The sequence below is a fragment of the Neodiprion pinetum genome, chromosome 6, assembly GCF_021155775.2.
Source record: "Neodiprion pinetum isolate iyNeoPine1 chromosome 6, iyNeoPine1.2, whole genome shotgun sequence".
NCBI lineage: Eukaryota > Metazoa > Arthropoda > Insecta > Hymenoptera > Diprionidae > Neodiprion > Neodiprion pinetum.
Genome location: NC_060237.1, coordinates 19649910 through 19669128, shown reverse-complemented (window position 1 = coordinate 19669128; position 19219 = coordinate 19649910). Strand labels below are relative to the sequence as shown.

Sequence of the window (19219 nt, the reverse complement as noted above, 5' to 3'; positions counted from 1 at the left end):
TGAAATATTAAAAATCTCTCCGTATGGGTATCACAAGTCTAAGATCTTTGGCACTTCAATACAGACACACAAGTCCAAAGTATCATTTGTGGAATGTTGTAATGATTAGGACAATCAACTAAACTTATTCAAAGGAAAGGTCATAAATATAGCTAAACACATCGAACGCAAATATTATACAAGTAAAGTAGAAGATTATGTGACTTTTGTTTTAAATAGTGCACACTGAAGTTCTTTTCGAATAGTTTTGCAGCAGTTTTATTTTCAAGTTGTGTATGTAGCGAGTCCAAATGTATTTCTTATTCTCATTATAATTAAGAAAACCTAATACGAGAAAACTGCAAATATAATTTACATAAAGAGAATTGAAATGTACATTTTTATGTACGCGCAATGCTCTAAATAGAAGAACAAGGAACTTGTTTATAATATTGTCAATGTTCTCTTGGTAATGTAACCACCTACTTCGTAAGATGCCTTTGTGGGGCTTCATAAAACGGGAACACAATCATAGTAGGACAATTTCGTCTGATCAATGTGGAGTCAACTGCATGGTTGTCAAAATGCCTGCGACACAATCATGGAAAATGATAAAGTAGTAAGAAAGTAATTACTGACAAAACAGTATTAAATAAAATATAGTATATTGCACATTTTTTTGCCTCATGAATACACAGGTGCGAATTGTGTGCTTTTCGGATTATTTACATTTTTTTTTCTTATTACAATTGATAATATAATTCAAACAAGCTAATAAAATTTACATCACCGACTAATTAACAAACTTGTATAAATATAACTAAATTAATTTTTCTAAAGCCATGTCAATAGATAGATATTACCTACAGATTGAATTTTACAGTTAGATTTCATGAAATTCAGCGGCATGAAAATTTTGTTCCTTCATCATCTTAAGTGAATGTTTGATGCTTCACTAGATTTCTGAATAATCCATTCTCAATAGTCATTAGGTGATCGTAATTGCCTATCTCAACAACTCGGCCATGGTCAAGGACTGCTATTTTGTCAGAATTTTTTATGGTACTCAATCGATGAGCTATTGTCAAGACTGTTCGACCCTGTGTAGCACGTTCTAATGCTTCCTGAACCAAGCGTTCATTTTGAGCGTCCAATGCGCTAGTGGCTTCATCCAGAATCAAAATTTTTGGGTTCTGTAAATGATAATTATTTTATGGTTTATATTTTTAGGTTCTTTTTGTACGATATACGACCTAGTCATTGATCAGCAGAGTTAAAAAAAAGTAAATGAAGTTAGTGAATGCTGTTTCTTCTAAAAGTGAAAAATAATATACTTAGACCCTTATGAATGTGACATTTTTACGAATAATTAAGATTTCGATGACAACAAAGTTAACATGAAAGGTATGTAATCTACAAGCATAGGTATATACCTTGATTAGCGCTCGTGCAATCGCAATCCTTTGACGTTGTCCGCCACTTAACGTCACTCCTCGTTCACCAACAATGGTATCTAATCCATCTTTCATTCCTTGTGTGAATTCCAGTATATTTGCCTGGCTCGCAGCATCCATAACTTCTGTTTCAGTCGAATTTGCAACCCCGTATGTAATATTTTCTCGTATACTGGAACTGAATAACGTTGGCTCTTGAGACACGTATCCAATTTGAGATTTCACCCAGGTTGGATCCAATTCCTTTAGATCCTCTCCATCCAAAAGTATTCTACCCCCATTTGGATCATACAATCGCAGTAGTAAAGCAGCTATTGTTGATTTTCCAGAACCTGACGGCCCAACAATAGCAGTTATGGAACATTTTTCGACTCCCAGGGTTAAATCACTCAATATTTGGGATTCCAATCTTGTAGGATAAGAAAAAGTGACGTTGTCGAAGATAACATTGCCACTTAGTTTTTGAGGCAACACTCTTCCGCCATGAATTGAAATTTTTGGCTCACGCTCGATCAATTCAAACAATCTGGTGCTTGCTCCGAGGGCTTTATTCAGCTCAGAATAAAAGTTTGATAAGCCTCCCAAAGACAAACCAATGTAGGCTGCGTAAAGCAAAAATGCACTCAGATTGCCAACGGTTAATGATGAATCGGATACCATTCCTCCACCATAGTACAAGACTGAAAGTATTATGGCGTTACCAGAGAGACCGGTCATTCCGAAAAATACACCTTTATAAAAACTTTCTTTGTAGCACAACTTCAACAGATCATCCAATTTGATACTGTATTTTTTAATCTCATTCACCTCCTGAGCAAACGCTTTGACTGTCCGTATGTTACTAATTCTCTCCTCAGCGATCACGTTTAAACTAGCCAGGCTGTCCTGCACCTGTCTTGATATCTTCTTTACAAATCGTCCATACATTATAGCCAAACCAACGACTGGGGGAACTGTCGATAAACCAACTAGCGCCAATTCTGGAGACATGTAGACCATCATGGATACGCCAGCAATGGTCATTATACTCGATCGAAGCCCATCTGAGATGTTCGTTGTAACTGCTGAGCTAACGAGCTGCGCATCGCCTAACAATATGTAAGTTTGTCAAAAGGAGTAACAAATATGGAAATGCAAAAGTCATATCGAAAAAAGATGATACGCATTATCTCGACTGTTATTTTATTGTATTTTGGAATTCAAAATCAGAGTACTTTCGCAGAGTTCAGATATAAATCTGTGATGTGCCTCGAAACGAATCTGTGTAAGTAATCTTCACTAATTATGAAAGTCAAATTACCACTCAATCGCCCAACAAGTTCGCCAGTGCTTCGTTTGTCGAACATAGCTGTTTCTTGACTAACTATTGCTGTGAAAACCTTTTTCCTCAGAGATTGGGTTATCCTGTGCCCAGTAGTGGACATCAGATAAACTCTCCCAAAGTTACAAACTCCTCCAATTAGAAATACACCCAATAAAGTCAAGCTGAGTTTGTTCAAATTCTCTTTCATTTTCTCTTTATCAGCTGCATACATCAAGTCAATTATTTTTCCTAAGCAAAACGGTACAGCCATTGTTACCGTCGATGACACAATTAGTAAACCGATTGCTCCCAAAAGTCTGAATTTCTCTGGTTCGGCCAAATTAAAGAGCCTCTTTAATTCGGACTTTCTTAAATTTTTCTTCGTTGCTGTTTTCATTTGAGATCTGACAGTACCTGTTCCAAGAGCATTTGCAGTTTCACGTTTAAATATTGTGAGAATGCATTTTTTCTTCTGTAATAACTTTGTTTGTAGATGGCTGTGAAAGCAACATTTTCGATACCAATTCAGATACAGATAGTTGGATTTTCTCAGTACGTTTCGATTGCAAATTATCTTGTTCAATAGAATCATTTTTGTCTATGATTTTTGTTTTCTTCTTCGGCAGTAGCTCAGTATCGTGCTAGTCACTGATAACCTAAAAATTTCTGAAGCGATTTGTTTTTCACCGACTTTACGTTACGGGAAAAAAATGTGAGAATTGTAAACCATTGCCAGGCAATTATAAGTTTCAATCTGATGCAAATTGTATTCAATTCGAATTACATTCGGCGTGAAACTTTCAACGGTATGCAACACCTAGCAGTCGACACATTTTTCTACCTTAACTCGGTAAGTTCAGGCAAGTACAAGCTGAAGTTATCGTGTAGACCTGCGCACTCATAGTTCAGCCGCGCGGAGGTTAAACTCATTTCAGAGCCCGATTAAGACCCCGATGTGCTTGGTAATATCGATAGATATCAATAGTATTGGTCGATGATAATTATTTACCAAGGTAAGAAGGTGATAAAAACATTGTGTAAATTTTGATTCATAGAAAGGTAAGTGATAAAAAAAATTGCCATTCAGTTCAAATACATGATTTTATATAAATGTAATCGTATTATAACTTTATTTCATTTAGCTTTTATTCGGTCACTCATGATGTATAAGAAATAGGTGCATGGTGCGGTGTTATGCTTCTATGTATCACTTTAAATCAATTTTTAAATCTGCAATAATGAACGACGGCTGAAAGAAAAGGAAGGTTTTCGATAATGATTAAACCCTTTTCTTCTCGGAGTCGATTATTCCGATATCTATCGATATTTAAGTACAGCGTGTAGATGCAACAAAGTAAGCTTGTTGTTTAGTCGACAGAGTTAAGCGTGTAGACCAGGTACCAGGGACTTCAGCACTCACATGCAGATATGATGGAATTCTTGGATTCACTGACAAGTCATTTTCGAATGTCATATAAAAAAGGAACTTCGTTCCAAAAGCAATATCGATTTATGTGTCTAACGTTTGGATTATTATTTAATGTAATTAATGAAAAATAAATTAATATTTTTATCTAACTTTGAAAGATATTTTGATTTAAACTATAGATTATCATAAAACTTTTTCACTATTAAGATTACATACGGAAATTATCGAACCTTATTTTCACATACACTCTTTTAAACAATTACAAGACAATCGATGCATCGATTAGGTTTGGCCGAGTGGTTGTCCTTACGCTGGATTCTCCGTCTCTCTCACTCTGCATTTGATTGGCTGAGAGGAAACGTATCGGCCGACCAGGTTGCACGGCATAAAAGTGCTCCATCTCACTCCTCCGCCACACTTTCTGTAGACGCGAGGCTACCTCCAGTAGCATATGCTCTAGCTCTTACGTGATTGGCTGCATGCCGTCAGGGTCAGATATCGTCTACCGAAAAATCGGTCTATGTAATGTGTTAAACCCATGGTTTAACCCAACCAATATGTCAGAGACGATGTTATTTTATGTATCATTTGTCTGGAACAAATGTTGAAACAGTAATTGCTGATTTTATACAATCTCTGTGCCGGCTATCGAACGAAAGTATTCAAGTATGGACATACGCGGAATCGAAGTCACGAATCAATTGAGAGTAAGTGAAATTACCTTTCTTACCTAAAATTGTGAACCAAATATACACGACTATATGTAATTTGTTTATCATTACAATACTATACTATATTACAATAGTAAACATTTAATATTGAAGACAATTTATACTGTCTAAAAAATGATTTATTATTGATAAACACACTATGATTATCCATCAAAAAATTTCTACACTTTCAAATATGTGTATTACAGCTCTATAACTTACGTTCTTTCGTTTAAAAACTCGTATTATATTGTATTGTATTGTTTTATATTGTAATGTATTATATTGTATGAAAATATTTCACATTTATGTTCATAAATTAATAAGACAATTACCGATGTTTAGAGCGCTATTCGTGCCAAGCTTCTGGAACTTGGGGTACGATATGATGAGGAACTACCTGATTATATCTTAGTTATGGTCGTGAACAAGAAGACCCGCCAACAGATGTACGAGGACCTATGTCTATTCTTGGAAGAAAATACCTTACCGTTTGTAGACTGGCTTCATGATCAAGTATTGAAGAAGCTGCAAAAAGTAACAGTTGCAAAAAAAAAATCCTCACGAGATTTGGTACCAACTGTAATCGTTAAGCAGGAAGAAGAGCGAAAAAAGAAGAAATCATGCCCCACACCATTTTTGGAAGATCAAACTACGGACACCATAGATAAAATATCTAAAGTGACAAAGTTGCAAAAAAAAGTTGAGAAATCTATGAAACCTAGTGTCATTGATCAAACCTTGCACTCAGACGTCACACAAGATTCGCCAAACTCACTCAAAAAAATTGCTTCAGAAAGTAAATTGGGAAGCTCATTAAACGTACAAATTATCGATTCTTCTCATGAACAAAAAGACGGTGATTCGCCTACTTTAATAAAAGGAACAACAAGAGTGAATCATGATAAAAGTATTCAACTTTTTAAACCATTCACTCCGGTAGAGCATGTCTCAAAGTCCTCGATTGAGGCGCAAATCGATGTCAAAATATCTGAAATATCGTCAAAAAATTTTAGAAAAAATTCTGTTGACAGTGTAACTAACAAACTTGAACTGACCAGTAGTGTAGCTGCAAAACCTTTAGAAAAAGATGAAAATGACAGAGCATCCGATGATGATAGTCGAAAGAAAGTGAAGTCTAGTGTGAATAAGCCAAGAATAACTTCGGTAGTTACTGTGAAAAATCGACTTGAATTTCCAATGTCGAAAAATAAATTTGAAAATCATAAGAATAGACCAAGCTTTGAGAGTCGGTATAGGCAACCTGTGAGAGGTGCTGATAGGCACGAATTTGAAGGAAGCAGAAGAAGTGACTTTTCCAGTGGTAGAAATACCAGAAGTGAAGATTACCTTCGAAGAAATATTGGTAAAAACCATGACTTCGAATCCAGAAATCATGATTCTGATAAAATTGTTGATATCAAAAGCCGTCTGGGAAATGTCAGGGATGATAGGTCGAGCAAGAGTTTAGAATTGAAGGATAAATCTTGTTTAAATCGGGGAGTAAAGAATGTCGACAAGTTGTCAAATTCGATCAAAGATAGACTAGGATCTGGAAACAGCATCAAGATTCGAGAGAGTTCATTGAACAGGAGAAAAGATTTATTAGATGAACAGAGAAATGCCAAGTTTGGAGAAAAGGAGAGATTAGTTTCAAACTCAAATCTGAGTGTAAAAAACCGTCTTGGTCCAGTGAGAAGTATTTTCAAGTTACCTGATGTGAAAAGACGCTTCAATCTGTCAAACAAAGTATTGCCGAGCAGCGAGGATGAGGATTGCCTGAATTTACGCACTGATGATGATACAGATGATGATACTGAGTCAGTGGCCCCTGTTGGGCCAATAAAATCAAGAATAATAGCCGTCAAGAGGACTGCGATTGAAAACAGTGATAGAAAACGACCTAAAATAATGAAAGATGGTCAAACAGTTGGAACAGTTGGTAAAGAACTTAAGAGTGATGACGATGATGATGAAAGAGATATAGAGGATGGTAAAATTGCAAGTAAAGTGATTGTCACACCCAGACCATTGAAGCCACTACCACCGCTTCAAAGGCGGGCAACGCAATCTTTGTTACTAAGAGCTGTTGCGGAGGCCAACCAGTCAGTTGTTACACGAAAGAATCCCGAACCAGTTTTAATGGTAAGTATTAATAATAGAAAATAGATTGTTGACTGAGCGATCATCAGTGATTTAAATGATCCAAGGAAATTTTAAATAATCTGACATTATTTTTACAAGCACTCCGCATATTTAATGAGTTGTAATTTCAATGAAAAAATTGCACTCATTTTATGTGTTATCATTATTTATAAATTTTACGATTTTGTTATGTACTTTCTAGAATTAGATAAACTGGTAGAAGTTAAACGAATTCCAAATCTATTTGTATGGAACGGATCTAAATTATTTAATCACTTATAAAACTAATAATTGTAACTTAAAAATAAATAATGTAAGCCAAAGTTGTTGTTTTTCTCACTTATCATAGTCCTTGTAAGAGTTAATATGGTAATTCGAATAAACACTGACTAGTTACTATCATAAAATATGTATTTATCTCGAAAGATCAACGCAACGTTCACACAGAATCTTATAGGTAAATAACATTGCACTGCCCATATTTTATGTTTTGAAACAACGTGACACATTATAAAGTCTAACGACACTCCAACGAAAAAAACTCCATCTCTTCCTAATCTTTAGATCGCATGTAGCAATAAAATCTGTAAAACTCTTCAAGTTTTTCATTGTATGTCTAATTACTTCAATCAGAATTTATGATGCAAATTTTGACAATTTCATGCTTATCAAACCTAATGACATTAACACTATAGTGTGCTTTGAGGTTCCGATAAATAAAGTTACAAAAAATAATTATGTCTTAACAGGAGAAAATAACGGCAGCAAAACGTCCGATAGCAAGTGGAATGCGAGAGGGCCAAAATTTGTCTGTGCGCTTGAACTCTAGCAAAAGACTTGTCATGGAAAAAATTCAAGTTGAATTAACTACTGGTGAATCTGATATCGACAACCCAGAACCTTGTAAGTAAATTGATCAAACAATCAACTATTCATTTTTCTCCAGAATTAGGAAATCAACTATAATGAAATAATACTAAAGTTACATGGATAATATAACATGTTCACTTTACCATACATAATTAGATGTGCCACAGCCAGTGACGGATGAACACATGGGCGTAGTAATGTCTTTGTTCCAAAGAAGTAATGATTCTCAAAAATTCTTGGTCACGTTAAATGGGTACAACAACAATGTGTCAAAAGAAAAGGGTGCTTCAGATGAGGATGAACGTCTGGAGATGGAGGTAATTGGTTCCATCGGAAATGGAACAGAAACGCCTATGAATTAATGAAATACGTCTAATTACAAGTAATCAATTAATTGAATGTAGTTGAGTATCTATTAGGCAATCAAAACAACCGAAACCCTATTCTCTCATTCTCTTCTCATTCTCTTTAAGCTTGATGAAGACGATGATTTTATACTTACCAATGAGAGTCCCGAAGAATATACAGAAAGCAAAACAGCTGCAAATGGTTTTCAATCAACACACGTGGAATCTGTTTATAGTGATAAAGACAAGACACAAACTGAAGAAATCGGTGAAAATCATAACGATAATAATGCTGAACTTGAAGAGAGTTTATCAAGGAAAAAAAGAAAGTTGAGTCCTATTGTGTACACAAGATCGAGATCTTCTAGTCCTCTTGATGCAAAATCCAGTAGTGCTCTACAAGTACCTGTCAAGTGTACGTATATTTATGATAAAACGAGTGCAGTTGTCAGCAATTTGTATTTAGTTTGATACTCAGATTATTGATTACTAAAAACCTTTTCATTCATTTGTACATCGATTATCATTATGTGATTAGCTTGTAGATAAAATAAGGGTCACAGATTCCATAGTTATTATCAGGTATTGAGTGCAGTGGCTGAAAGCACAGTTTCGACTTTTAAGAACAATAAACAATTGTTGATAATACTTGAATTTCAGCTCTGAACAAACACGTAGCTGCTGACCCTTCGAAATCAAATACAATCGACAAATCTAAAGAAAAGTGTCGGTATTGGCCAAATTGCACTTTGGGGATCAAATGCACATATTACCATCCAACTATTCTATGCAGGTAGATATACTTATAATTTTTGTCCAACCTTTTTTTTTAAATATAAATTCTTGGCAAGATTGTTATTTATATTTAACGAATACTTCGATGCTTCCTTTGTGAAATAAGGATTACACTGTAATATGTCATTCACTTTGCAGTGCATTTCCTGCTTGCAAATTTGGCGATAAATGTTTGTACAAGCATCCAAAATGCAAGTTTGGATTGTCTTGTACAAAATTAGGATGCGTCTACACTCATCCACCGCGACAATGCAAATATCATCCGTATTGCACGAATCCTGCGTGCACCTATACACATCCATTGCCTCAAATACAGCATGTTGAAGGTATTACTCACAGAGCTAAGTTCACATGGCGTAAACACGAATAAGTTATTTATAGGGTAATTCTTTCAAATTGCTGCATTACATTAAATTGAATAATCGATCACAGAGCTGTGCGGATTTTAATAAGTCTCTATTTACTCCCTTACAACTTGAAAATTACATCAATTGACTATAATGGTGCAAAAAACAAATTACCAATCCTCACTGGCTAAAAATAGACGATTAAAATGTTTTAAACTATTTCAAATCTTAATACCTAATATTTTGCCCAGATATTTCCATTAGCCTTTTTTCTGTTTTAAAATATGAATTCAGAATATTGTATATTGTACTTATTGATGTTTACTTTTTAACGTAAGATGACAGTATTTAAAATTGTAATTGGGATCTGCGTGGTCAGGTATATTCATGAGCCACTGGAAAATATATATATTATGCCACTATCTTTACCCAGAAAAAACTCCATGTACGGGTAGTTGTGATTTTCTGAAAAAATAGTGATTTATTGGTATTTGCACATTTCGTCAAGCAAATGATTGTTACTGTGAAAGTTCCGTAGAAATATGATATTCAATCGAATGAAGTTATTTCATATTTATATTGTATCATATATAACATACTTGGATGAATAAAAAACTTCATTGATAGACTGTGAAAAGTAAATTATGGAACTTGATGAGGTGAACCTTTTAACCCACATAATGTTCAATTACTTTTGAATATATTTAATACATTGGCATTAGAGTATAATTATCGGACTACCATAACAAAATATGTCCCGCCCTGATTAGATATGTAGAAAAACGATTAGAATGTTTGTGAGGAATGCAATAAAATTTCGAGTAGTTTCAGATATATACAAATTTGAGTTGAATGTTGTAATAATGCATAATTCAATTCATTCTTGAATCTGTTTCTGCCTATTGGAAAAAACCGTTACTACTATATATAATATTCATTGCTGAAGTATCTTTCGTGATAGTGGATTAGAGCGAACTTGTACATATGTATAGTTATATAACATTCACACTAGTAATTCTAAAAAATAGTATTCATTAATTCAGGTACATATAATGTTGACAATTGTATAGGATAAATCTCCTGTTATAGAGAGCTATTATATCATTGACACGCCGAGTTTGTACATATTAGAATAAACGTTTCATTCTCCAGATATCGAGATATCTGCTGGTAAATATTAACCATTTTTATTTAACTTTAAACTTTTTTGTTGTATACATTACCTGCTTCTATCTACATGTAGTTTCCTAGTTGAACTCCAAATTTGTAAATTAAATCATGATAGTATACTTGGCCTGGACGAAGAATTGAACATGGAAAGTGTTTCTGCAAAAAAAATGTTTGGAATGTTACAATTAGAATGATCCGATAGCTGTACTAGAATGAAAACTTCCAATACAATCCTACTATGTCTCGAAAAGTATGTTTTTTTGAGTTTCACGTAGTGCAAAGTGGTATGACTGAAATAACCACGGCAAACATTTTTTTTTTCTTTAACTAAGTGTTGTGAAGTTAAAACACTCAGGCCTATGGATTAATAATTACATGGTTTATAGCGTTGGGATAGTTTTGTGGCTGTATGCAAAATGCTCCATGCTTTCTATACTCAGCATGTTTTTTTCCAGGAATAAACTCAAGTATTGGAGGTGGTTGGGATTCATAATCTTTGAATGTCTCTTCATCCCCATCTTCATCTCCCTCTCCAATAATTTCGTCGTAACAATCCTCTAGTTGCTCTGCTTCCACAGATTTCTCAATCTGTTCCTAATTAAGTATTTTTGTTCTTTTGGTGAAAGTTTTGTTTCATTATTTGTTTATCACTTACCTGTTTTTGTGGGCAAATATCGTACGATAATTGGATATCGGATGGCGTCTGAGGTGGCAGGCGGCCTCCCGTATAAAACTGTACCCCAGGTTGATCAGAGTATACTTCTAGTATTCTAAATACAGATATACAATGATGTCGATAATTATTGTTATACTTAGTTATGGTATTTTCTTAATGAATTCCCTAGATGTTTACTCTCATGCGACGTTTAGAGATGCTGTTACCTCCCAGATGGTGGGTGGAGAGCCCGTGCAACAAATAAAGCTCCAGGTTGCCAGCTTCGTAGTACACAAAAGTTATGATCGTAACCATCTCCGGGTGGTACCTGTGCACGAAGTAACAAATAATATTTGTCAAATGATTTATGCAATTTGTATATAGAAAATTTGTGCAATTCTGATTATACTAATGCAAAAGTATAGGAGGTGAAATTCATGTTTATGGTAGACACGGTCTATACCTAACATGTAACAACCCAAATTTAAGCAGAATTTATAAATAATTCGATTATTTTACTCTGCAAGGGAATGCGTATATAATGGTTTGGTAATTGAACTAATTATAGTCTAATCAGATGTATTACATTCATCGAGCAATTAATTTTACAAAATCCTTGTTACGTTGAAGATTTTACCTTGCTCAGACAGTCTCCTAAAATTTGAGGGATCCTGAGGTCCATCACAGTCCCACCTACTCCACGTATAGCACCTGTTGGGACTGGGTCTGTATAATCAGCAAAAGTCCATCGATCGCAATTTAAGGATATTCTGTGCTTGTTCAACTCCTTGACACCAGCAGCCTGATATTAAATGAAGTGGAAGAATAATTTGCAGACATCATGAAACCTCAATGATACTTACGTGTCCAGCCAAGTTGAAGTAGGATCCGTGTGACATATTGACGATTGTAGACTTGGACGTGATAGCCCGCATACTAATTTCCAATCTATTGTCAGGTGTCAGCTTGAACCGTACAGTTGCGAGCACATCCCCTGGATATCCTTCCTCCCCATCTTTGCTGAGGTACGTCATTACAACAGTACAACCATCGATATGTCCATCCCATACTTGTCGACCAAATCCGTTTAGCTAGGCAAAGGTACGTATGTTAAATTTATTATATAGAGAATTAGTTTGATGTATGCACTAAAAATGATGCGATTCTTAATGATCTAGCAGGGCTTATCAATTACAAAGTCATTGTACGAAAATTTTCAATGATTAACTTACACCTCCATGCAAATGGTGCACATTGTTATCATTCTTTGATAACTGAAAATCTCTGTCCTTGATGGAAAACATGCCATCTTTTATGCGATTGGCACATCTACCAAGCACAGATCCAAAAAATAGATTCAAATTAGGATCCATGTAGCCTAAATTATGAAGAAAATTATGTTACAAAAAACATATAAGAAGAATATTTATAGTTAATGATCATTATGTTCGGAAAATATTTTATTCTTCTGATTTTACTGTCCAAATCATCAAAGCCCATCACTACGTCTGCTGATGATCCAAACTTGTCTGGACACGTTAGCGACACAATTGTAGCTCCCCAAGTAATAAGGACAACTTGCATGCGATTATTATTGGTCAATGTGTACGACTTGATTTTCACTGGCGCTAAACTCCCAACATCTTTACTTATTGAACCATATTCAGCATCTCCTGACGCCGACTGAAAGGACCCTAAAGATTTAGAAATATATTTCTGTAATGATCTAACAAATCTGGAAGAATTATTCAATATTTTATAATAATATCATCCACGTGATTAATTAACATACTTTTATGCTTTGAGCTTAACGTACCTTCAATAACCTTGTAAATAAAGAACTACGCATCTTAATCTTGTTAAATACACTTTTGAGTAATACTTGAATAATATTGATGCTGGTGATATCAGTAGTTAAATTTCAAGTTTGTTAAAGAAAATCTTTTAATTGACCATTTCAAGTGTGTTGATCATGCATATTTGTAACCTTAAATTACTAATTGTTAATTCACCTGGGTAAATTTCACCAAATATTCCTTCGACAATTTGAGCATCACGGCAGTTGCAGGTCGTAGTCATTTTGAATACAATATTCTGACATAAAATTCTAGCAAAAACTAAAATTTGGTATAGCAAGCCGTTCCAAGTATTTCTTATAAAAAATGTCAAAATAGAAAATAAAAAACAACTTATATTTGTCGACCATTCCACGTTTGTCTTTTTTATTGTTTCCTTTGCCATGTATTATTTTCCGAAATTATACATAAATGTATGTGGATATGAAATAATATATATATATATAATAGATATCTTGCAATTAGGATAATGGCAGTCCTTATGAAGGTATCACTGGACATTTCAGTATCTAGCTGAGACATTTATTTTATTAAAAATACGTAATTCAGAAGTAACGGTTCTTCATTTATTGCATTATTCATCAATTGCATCACCTTACCCATTGTAACTGAACAATTAATTCAGTTATCGAAGCAAGTGATTTAGTTGAAATATAAAACTCACATATGATGTACAATATGAGATTGATTTTTATTTTTGAACAATTTCATTATATTAAAACGTGGAGTTAAATTAATGATTCAATCACAGTGTAGAAATGTTTTAGTGAAGACATAATGAGATAAAGACTTCAGATACTAATATACAGTACTTGATTGGTACTATTTGTGAGAGATTCTTTTACATGCATTAATTATAATTTATTCAGTGAGATATCGATAGACATGATCTGACATGATTACTTGATACGGAAATAGTTAAATAGCCAGAATAACATTTACTTTATAATATATTACTTCATATATATGTATATATATATTACATATGCGCGCGCGCGTGTGTATGTGTGTGTGTATGAGAGAGAGAGAGAGAGACAGAGTGAATTTCATTGATAAGACAAGGACTTAAAGGGTTCAAAAAAAAAAGAGAGAGAGAGAGAGAACTTAAAATATGATGTAATTATATGTATATTGGATGATTCTACGCCTAGCGAGATATTCAGTGTTATTAGGTATTCAAGAGACTAGAATTTTACGATGGTGCTGAAAAAGATGGTCAACTTGGGTGTAAATTTGTACTCGCAACTCATAGATAATGTTAAATTTCTATAAGAAAAACGTTGAGAGTACGAATTTACACCAAAGTTGATGGTTGTTTTTATCTGTGAGGGTAATAAGAGATAAACTTGTAATTATTAAACAGAATCATATTGTATGACTGCTTAGCATTTACAAAAAAAGAGATACTCCTAGGCATAGAATTTCTGATTAATTAATGAATGACGAAGATTTTTTAATATTGATGGACATTGAAAGGGGCATGTCATCTTAATTTTAGATAAGCCAGATTATTTATATTACAATATAAAAATGGCATGATCATTTTTGATGCTGAAGAAATTATGAATTTGCTACAATTGATGTTTTTAATTATTTTTTTTTTCTTGCACTGAGTTCATTATTCGTAAAAAAGACAATCATCAATTACTTGCTAAAATATCTTGAACGATTTAAGTACGACTTGGCTTAATTTCAACCTACAAATTTCAAGTGATGTTAATTTAGCTTATTTTTGGCATTCGTTATTTCTGATTTCTAGCGAGAACTATACATATTTACCTATTTTCTCATGGAGGGTAAGAAGAAAATTGATAAACTATTATGTAGCATTGCATACCAAACAGGCGATATTCGTTTTATATTGTGTGCGTGCTGAGGGTAAGAAACAATAAGATATAGTATTATTGCACGTTTCATAGTGAATTAATTATCTTTCTAAAAACGTTAGAATTTTTGACAATGAACGATATTTAATCAACGTAATTCAAATATGTAACAGAGTTATATTTATTTCTGAGAAGAATTCGGTGAATTCGAACACTTAAATGGCTAGTGAGAATCTTAAATTGATTTTCTATAAGTAACTAACACTGATAACTTGTCTTCAGCAAGCCGAAAATTCGATTTTTTTAACGTTTTTATAATCTTTATTTATGTAACAGCGAAAAGTGTAATTTGAATTAAGTGGTATTGTGATATTGTTAAAAATAGTTTTACGCATATCAATTTCTGTAATATAAAGAAATCGTAACCCCTGCAGTAACATACGTTAACAAGGGAGAAATGGTAACAAATTAAAGATTTATAGTGGTTTGGATTACTGTTTCAGCCGGCTTATGTCAAGTCCAACGCCAGCTATACAATTATAATATTAAGATGAATGGCACTTGACTAAAAGATAATTAATAAATAAAACTCTTAAAGATTTAATATAACGTCTGTAGCAAGTAGTACAATAAGAATAATTCCTGATAACACAACTGAAATAATATGAACTTTTCTATACACCAGAACGAATTATTATAAAATTGCATGAGTTAATCGAGGTTAAATCGAACACATTGAGGTAAAATTCACATTGAAAATTTCAACTGGCTGAATTTTCTCTCATGTATTCTGTGGATAAAAAATGAGGCACTTAGATTTGTTGAAAAAATTTGGAAGTGGTATTTGATATTTTAGAGAGTTAATGAATTCTTTTACATTTCGAAATATAATCATGTAAGTGAGAGTGCGTACTCAGAACGTAAGAAAAATTTGTTGACCACAAAAATTCAAGTATGATACACAAATTTTTTCACAAAAATGTGTGTGTTAATTTTTAAATTCACAGAATATATAAAAAAAATATTTAGGTCAAAATATGAATGTCTAAAAGGTGTGTGATTCGATCTGGATTGACTCATATGCTTATACAAATTTAGTACAACTTTCAGAAATGAAGCTGTCAAATATGCCTTTATCGTCAATAAGATATTGGTAGACATCCAATGTAAGCGTTGACTGACAACTTGTAAATATTTGTTATCTCTTTTTCAGATTCATTCAGACACAAAAACTACAATAACTACCCATTAATCTAATTTTGTCTTAGCTAATTTATAAAACAACACTTTAAACGCAGTAAAAACGTTTTCATATGCAAAAAATAATGGGGTTTAATTCAATATGTGAATAGTTTGATGAGTTTCGTGGAAATCCAGCTATTTCATTTATATAAACGTTGAAAAGAAATAGATAAGATCGATAATATTAACGTGATTCAAATAAATTTTTCAGTTAATTCGACTTATGAGTTGCGCAGAACGAGCATAGCAATAAGAGATCCTGCCTCAATAAAGCTTGTCAATTTAAATAGAGGTAAGAGATAAATAATCTATTAGTAGACTCTTATAGTCATGTGACTCGTAAATAATTCTCTTATACACTGTGTCGATGAGCTACAAGATCGCGCAGTGTTGCAAGATGGACCCGCATGGTCTTCTGTTCACCTATATAATTTATGACGAATTTATTATTTATCTTATTCTTTTCATTCTTTCTTCAAATAAAGATGAAATTTCTTACGCTTTAAATATGCTCTTCCTTTTTCTTATTTATATGAATTTTTGATTCATTAGACATCGACAACCATCTTCTTGTGAATGTCCGTATTACCAACAACCTGAAAAACGTTTTAATTAGCAGAGGCATTTTCTTTTAATAATTGTATAAGCGAGAATGAATGGCATCATTTAAGGCGATAGTCTAGAGTTCATTTGGGGAGTCAAGTATCAGCTTTTATAGGGTGATGTGACTTGGTGAGCGATATTTGCATTATAAATCATTCCAAGATAGGGGCCGTCCATTAATCACGTGATCTTTTTTTAAGCATTTTTCAATCCCCCCTCCCCCTTGGTGATACGTGGTAAGGTTTAAGACTACCCCCCCACCCAACATCACGTGTGTTTTTAGTATCTAAAAAAAATCTAAAATTTTTCAGAATATCTTAGAATATTATCCTAAGTACAAATATAAAATATAATCTTATCTTATTCTGATATTAAGGACCATAATAAAAATGTCTAGATAGAAAGGTTAATAATGAAAAAATAAATACACGTGATATCTTATTACACCCCCCCCCCCCCCCTGTGACATTTCGTGATTTTTGTCAACCCCCCCCCCCCCCCCCCTTTTTCAAGCCTCACGTGATTAATGGACGGCCCCATAGCGGGTAATTTTTTGAAAGAAACAAAAAGTAAGCGTAGGTTGCATACAAAAAACCAGATATGGGGTTCAATCGGGGTTATGAGTACCAGATGCACAATACGTGATTTATTATATGATGGCAATCTTTAATTGCATAAAATTTCAATTTGTTTACGAAGAACCCGAAAAAAGTATCTGTGTCAGATTTACATTTGTAAACAATTAATTTGTACTTGCTAATTATATTAGAAGACACAGTTTTCATTATTGTTAAATGTTTCTCATCACTTGGTCCTTTATGCATAGATTGAATAAATTTTTGATATTTGTACAATATCAAAAAGAAAAATGTTATTCATACCGAACAAAACTCCTCGAAGCTGATTTTTCCATCTTCATCTTTGTCGGCGAACAAAATTGTCTTATCTACAATTTGCTGGAGCTGTGTATCCTTCAAATTATTTCCAACCATCATCTTTAAAACTTGGAACAACTCACCGTTGCTTATGTACCCATCATTGTCCATGTCATAGATTCGAAATGCGAATCTTAATTTACTCTCTTTGTCACCCTAAAATAAAAAAGATATGCATTGTATGTGAACACTTGTGTTGACTAATATCCATATAGTAAAGAAATAAATGTTTACACTTCACATACATGTGCTTGGAGGTATCGTAAGAAAATTGATCGATTGAACCTATCTGTGGGTTATAATAATAAACTTTACATACCTTGACGCTAAACTGCGAGACACCTTGTATGAATTCCTTGAAATCTACTTCGCCATTACCATCGGCATCAAATATTTCAATTACACGTTGGACCAAAGGATTTTGTTGCAGTTCTGGTAGCGTCATAAATTCATCTATGCTCAATGCACCGCTATTGTCAAGATCCAATTTCCGAAAACGTTTACCAAGCCTCCTTAGTTCATCGGCATCAACTGTTATTCACATTTAAGAAATAAATGTGGTTAAAAAGAAAAAACCAGAAAAACAAAAATGTAAAATAAATGTAACTAATCCACTAGAATATTAAAAATGTTTTATTCCAATACATAGAAGTCGTTTTATTAATCAATAATTTACAAAAAAAATTATTAAAATATAAATTATTGCTGGTTTTGTTTGGTGAGTATTATTTTGCATGAATAAAAGTTCTCTGTACATACTTTGTAAGATGTGTCAATGAGGTGGATTGCAAGATTAGTAACTGATAATCAAAGTTGAGGAAATAAAAACCCTACTCTATTATTAAACATACCAGTTATTAACCATGTCAAATTATTTTACAGTATACAATGATGTTAACTTTTTTTAAAGTAAACCGGTAATAAATTAGTGTAGGACACAAGAATTTGGAATGAATAGAATAGAATAGTAATTTATGAGGTAAAGTAACAGATATAGTGTTGACATGTTTGCTGAATAAACCGTGAATTGGTATATAATAGAGATTTATTTAGTCAAGTCATGAATAGCATTCAAATATATACGTACAGTTCGAGCATAACTCCATTGGCAGCGAACTTTCATTACCCTGAAAAAATGCATATTAAATCTTAATAACTTATTCCCTGGAAGAAGCTGAAAATAGCAGAAGCAGACAGCCACAGCAAGAATCCGTATTGATATTCATGCGAATGTAAAAATAGAAGGAAATTTAACACATTTGAATAATTATTCGATATGAAAACATTGAGGGATTACTATTTGTTTATATTTACCATGATTAATTAGCTATTCCCGTCTTTATATGGCAAGAAAATTACTGGAAATGTCAAACGCAAATCTTGATGATCACTGCGGCATTGATCATGTAAGTTGCGTGATAAGACGTGCTCTCCATGTCCAGAGTGACGATCTTAGTTCAACGCATTGTCGTCAAAATGGCGCCATACTCGCGAGAGAATGACGTCACGGCCCGCATGTGTGCCCGCAATATCACTAGATTACTCGTAGGGTG

The 19219-nt window shown here is 33.4% G+C and overlaps 4 protein-coding genes across 4 annotated transcripts; 1 reads left to right on the top strand and 3 right to left on the bottom strand.

The window, feature by feature from the left end:
• Positions 1-74: 74 nt before the first annotated feature.
• Positions 75-3734, bottom strand: LOC124221191 (ATP-binding cassette sub-family B member 10, mitochondrial). Its single transcript, XM_046630954.2, has 3 exons — positions 2734-3734; positions 1413-2521; positions 75-1172 (listed from the first exon to the last, which is right to left on the bottom strand). The coding sequence occupies exons 1-3, from the start codon at positions 3326-3328 to the stop codon at positions 912-914; spliced, it is 1965 nt and encodes a 654-aa protein (XP_046486910.1). The 5' UTR covers positions 3329-3734; the 3' UTR covers positions 75-911.
• Positions 3735-4686: 952 nt separating this feature from the next.
• Nab2 (Nuclear polyadenosine RNA-binding 2) lies at positions 4687-10554 on the top strand. Its single transcript, XM_046630947.2, has 7 exons — positions 4687-4872; positions 5221-7020; positions 7770-7923; positions 8047-8207; positions 8364-8652; positions 8898-9030; positions 9171-10554. The coding sequence occupies exons 1-7, from the start codon at positions 4834-4836 to the stop codon at positions 9400-9402; spliced, it is 2808 nt and encodes a 935-aa protein (XP_046486903.1). The 5' UTR covers positions 4687-4833; the 3' UTR covers positions 9403-10554.
• Positions 9462-13454, bottom strand: LOC124221194 (galactose mutarotase). The gene is made up of 9 exons (XM_046630958.2): positions 13217-13454; positions 12683-12898; positions 12437-12582; positions 12068-12295; positions 11842-12006; positions 11432-11532; positions 11205-11319; positions 10925-11143; positions 9462-10705 (listed from the first exon to the last, which is right to left on the bottom strand). Exons 1-9 carry the CDS (start codon positions 13443-13445, stop codon positions 10613-10615), a joined length of 1512 nt encoding a protein of 503 aa, XP_046486914.1. The 5' UTR covers positions 13446-13454; the 3' UTR covers positions 9462-10612.
• Positions 13455-13604: 150 nt separating this feature from the next.
• On the bottom strand, positions 13605-19128 carry LOC124221199 (calcineurin subunit B type 2). Its single transcript, XM_046630963.1, has 6 exons — positions 18981-19128; positions 18754-18793; positions 17986-18197; positions 17613-17822; positions 16628-16724; positions 13605-16551 (listed from the first exon to the last, which is right to left on the bottom strand). Exons 1-5 carry the CDS (start codon positions 18981-18983, stop codon positions 16677-16679), a joined length of 513 nt encoding a protein of 170 aa, XP_046486919.1. The 5' UTR covers positions 18984-19128; the 3' UTR covers positions 13605-16551; positions 16628-16676.
• Positions 19129-19219: the final 91 nt, after the last annotated feature.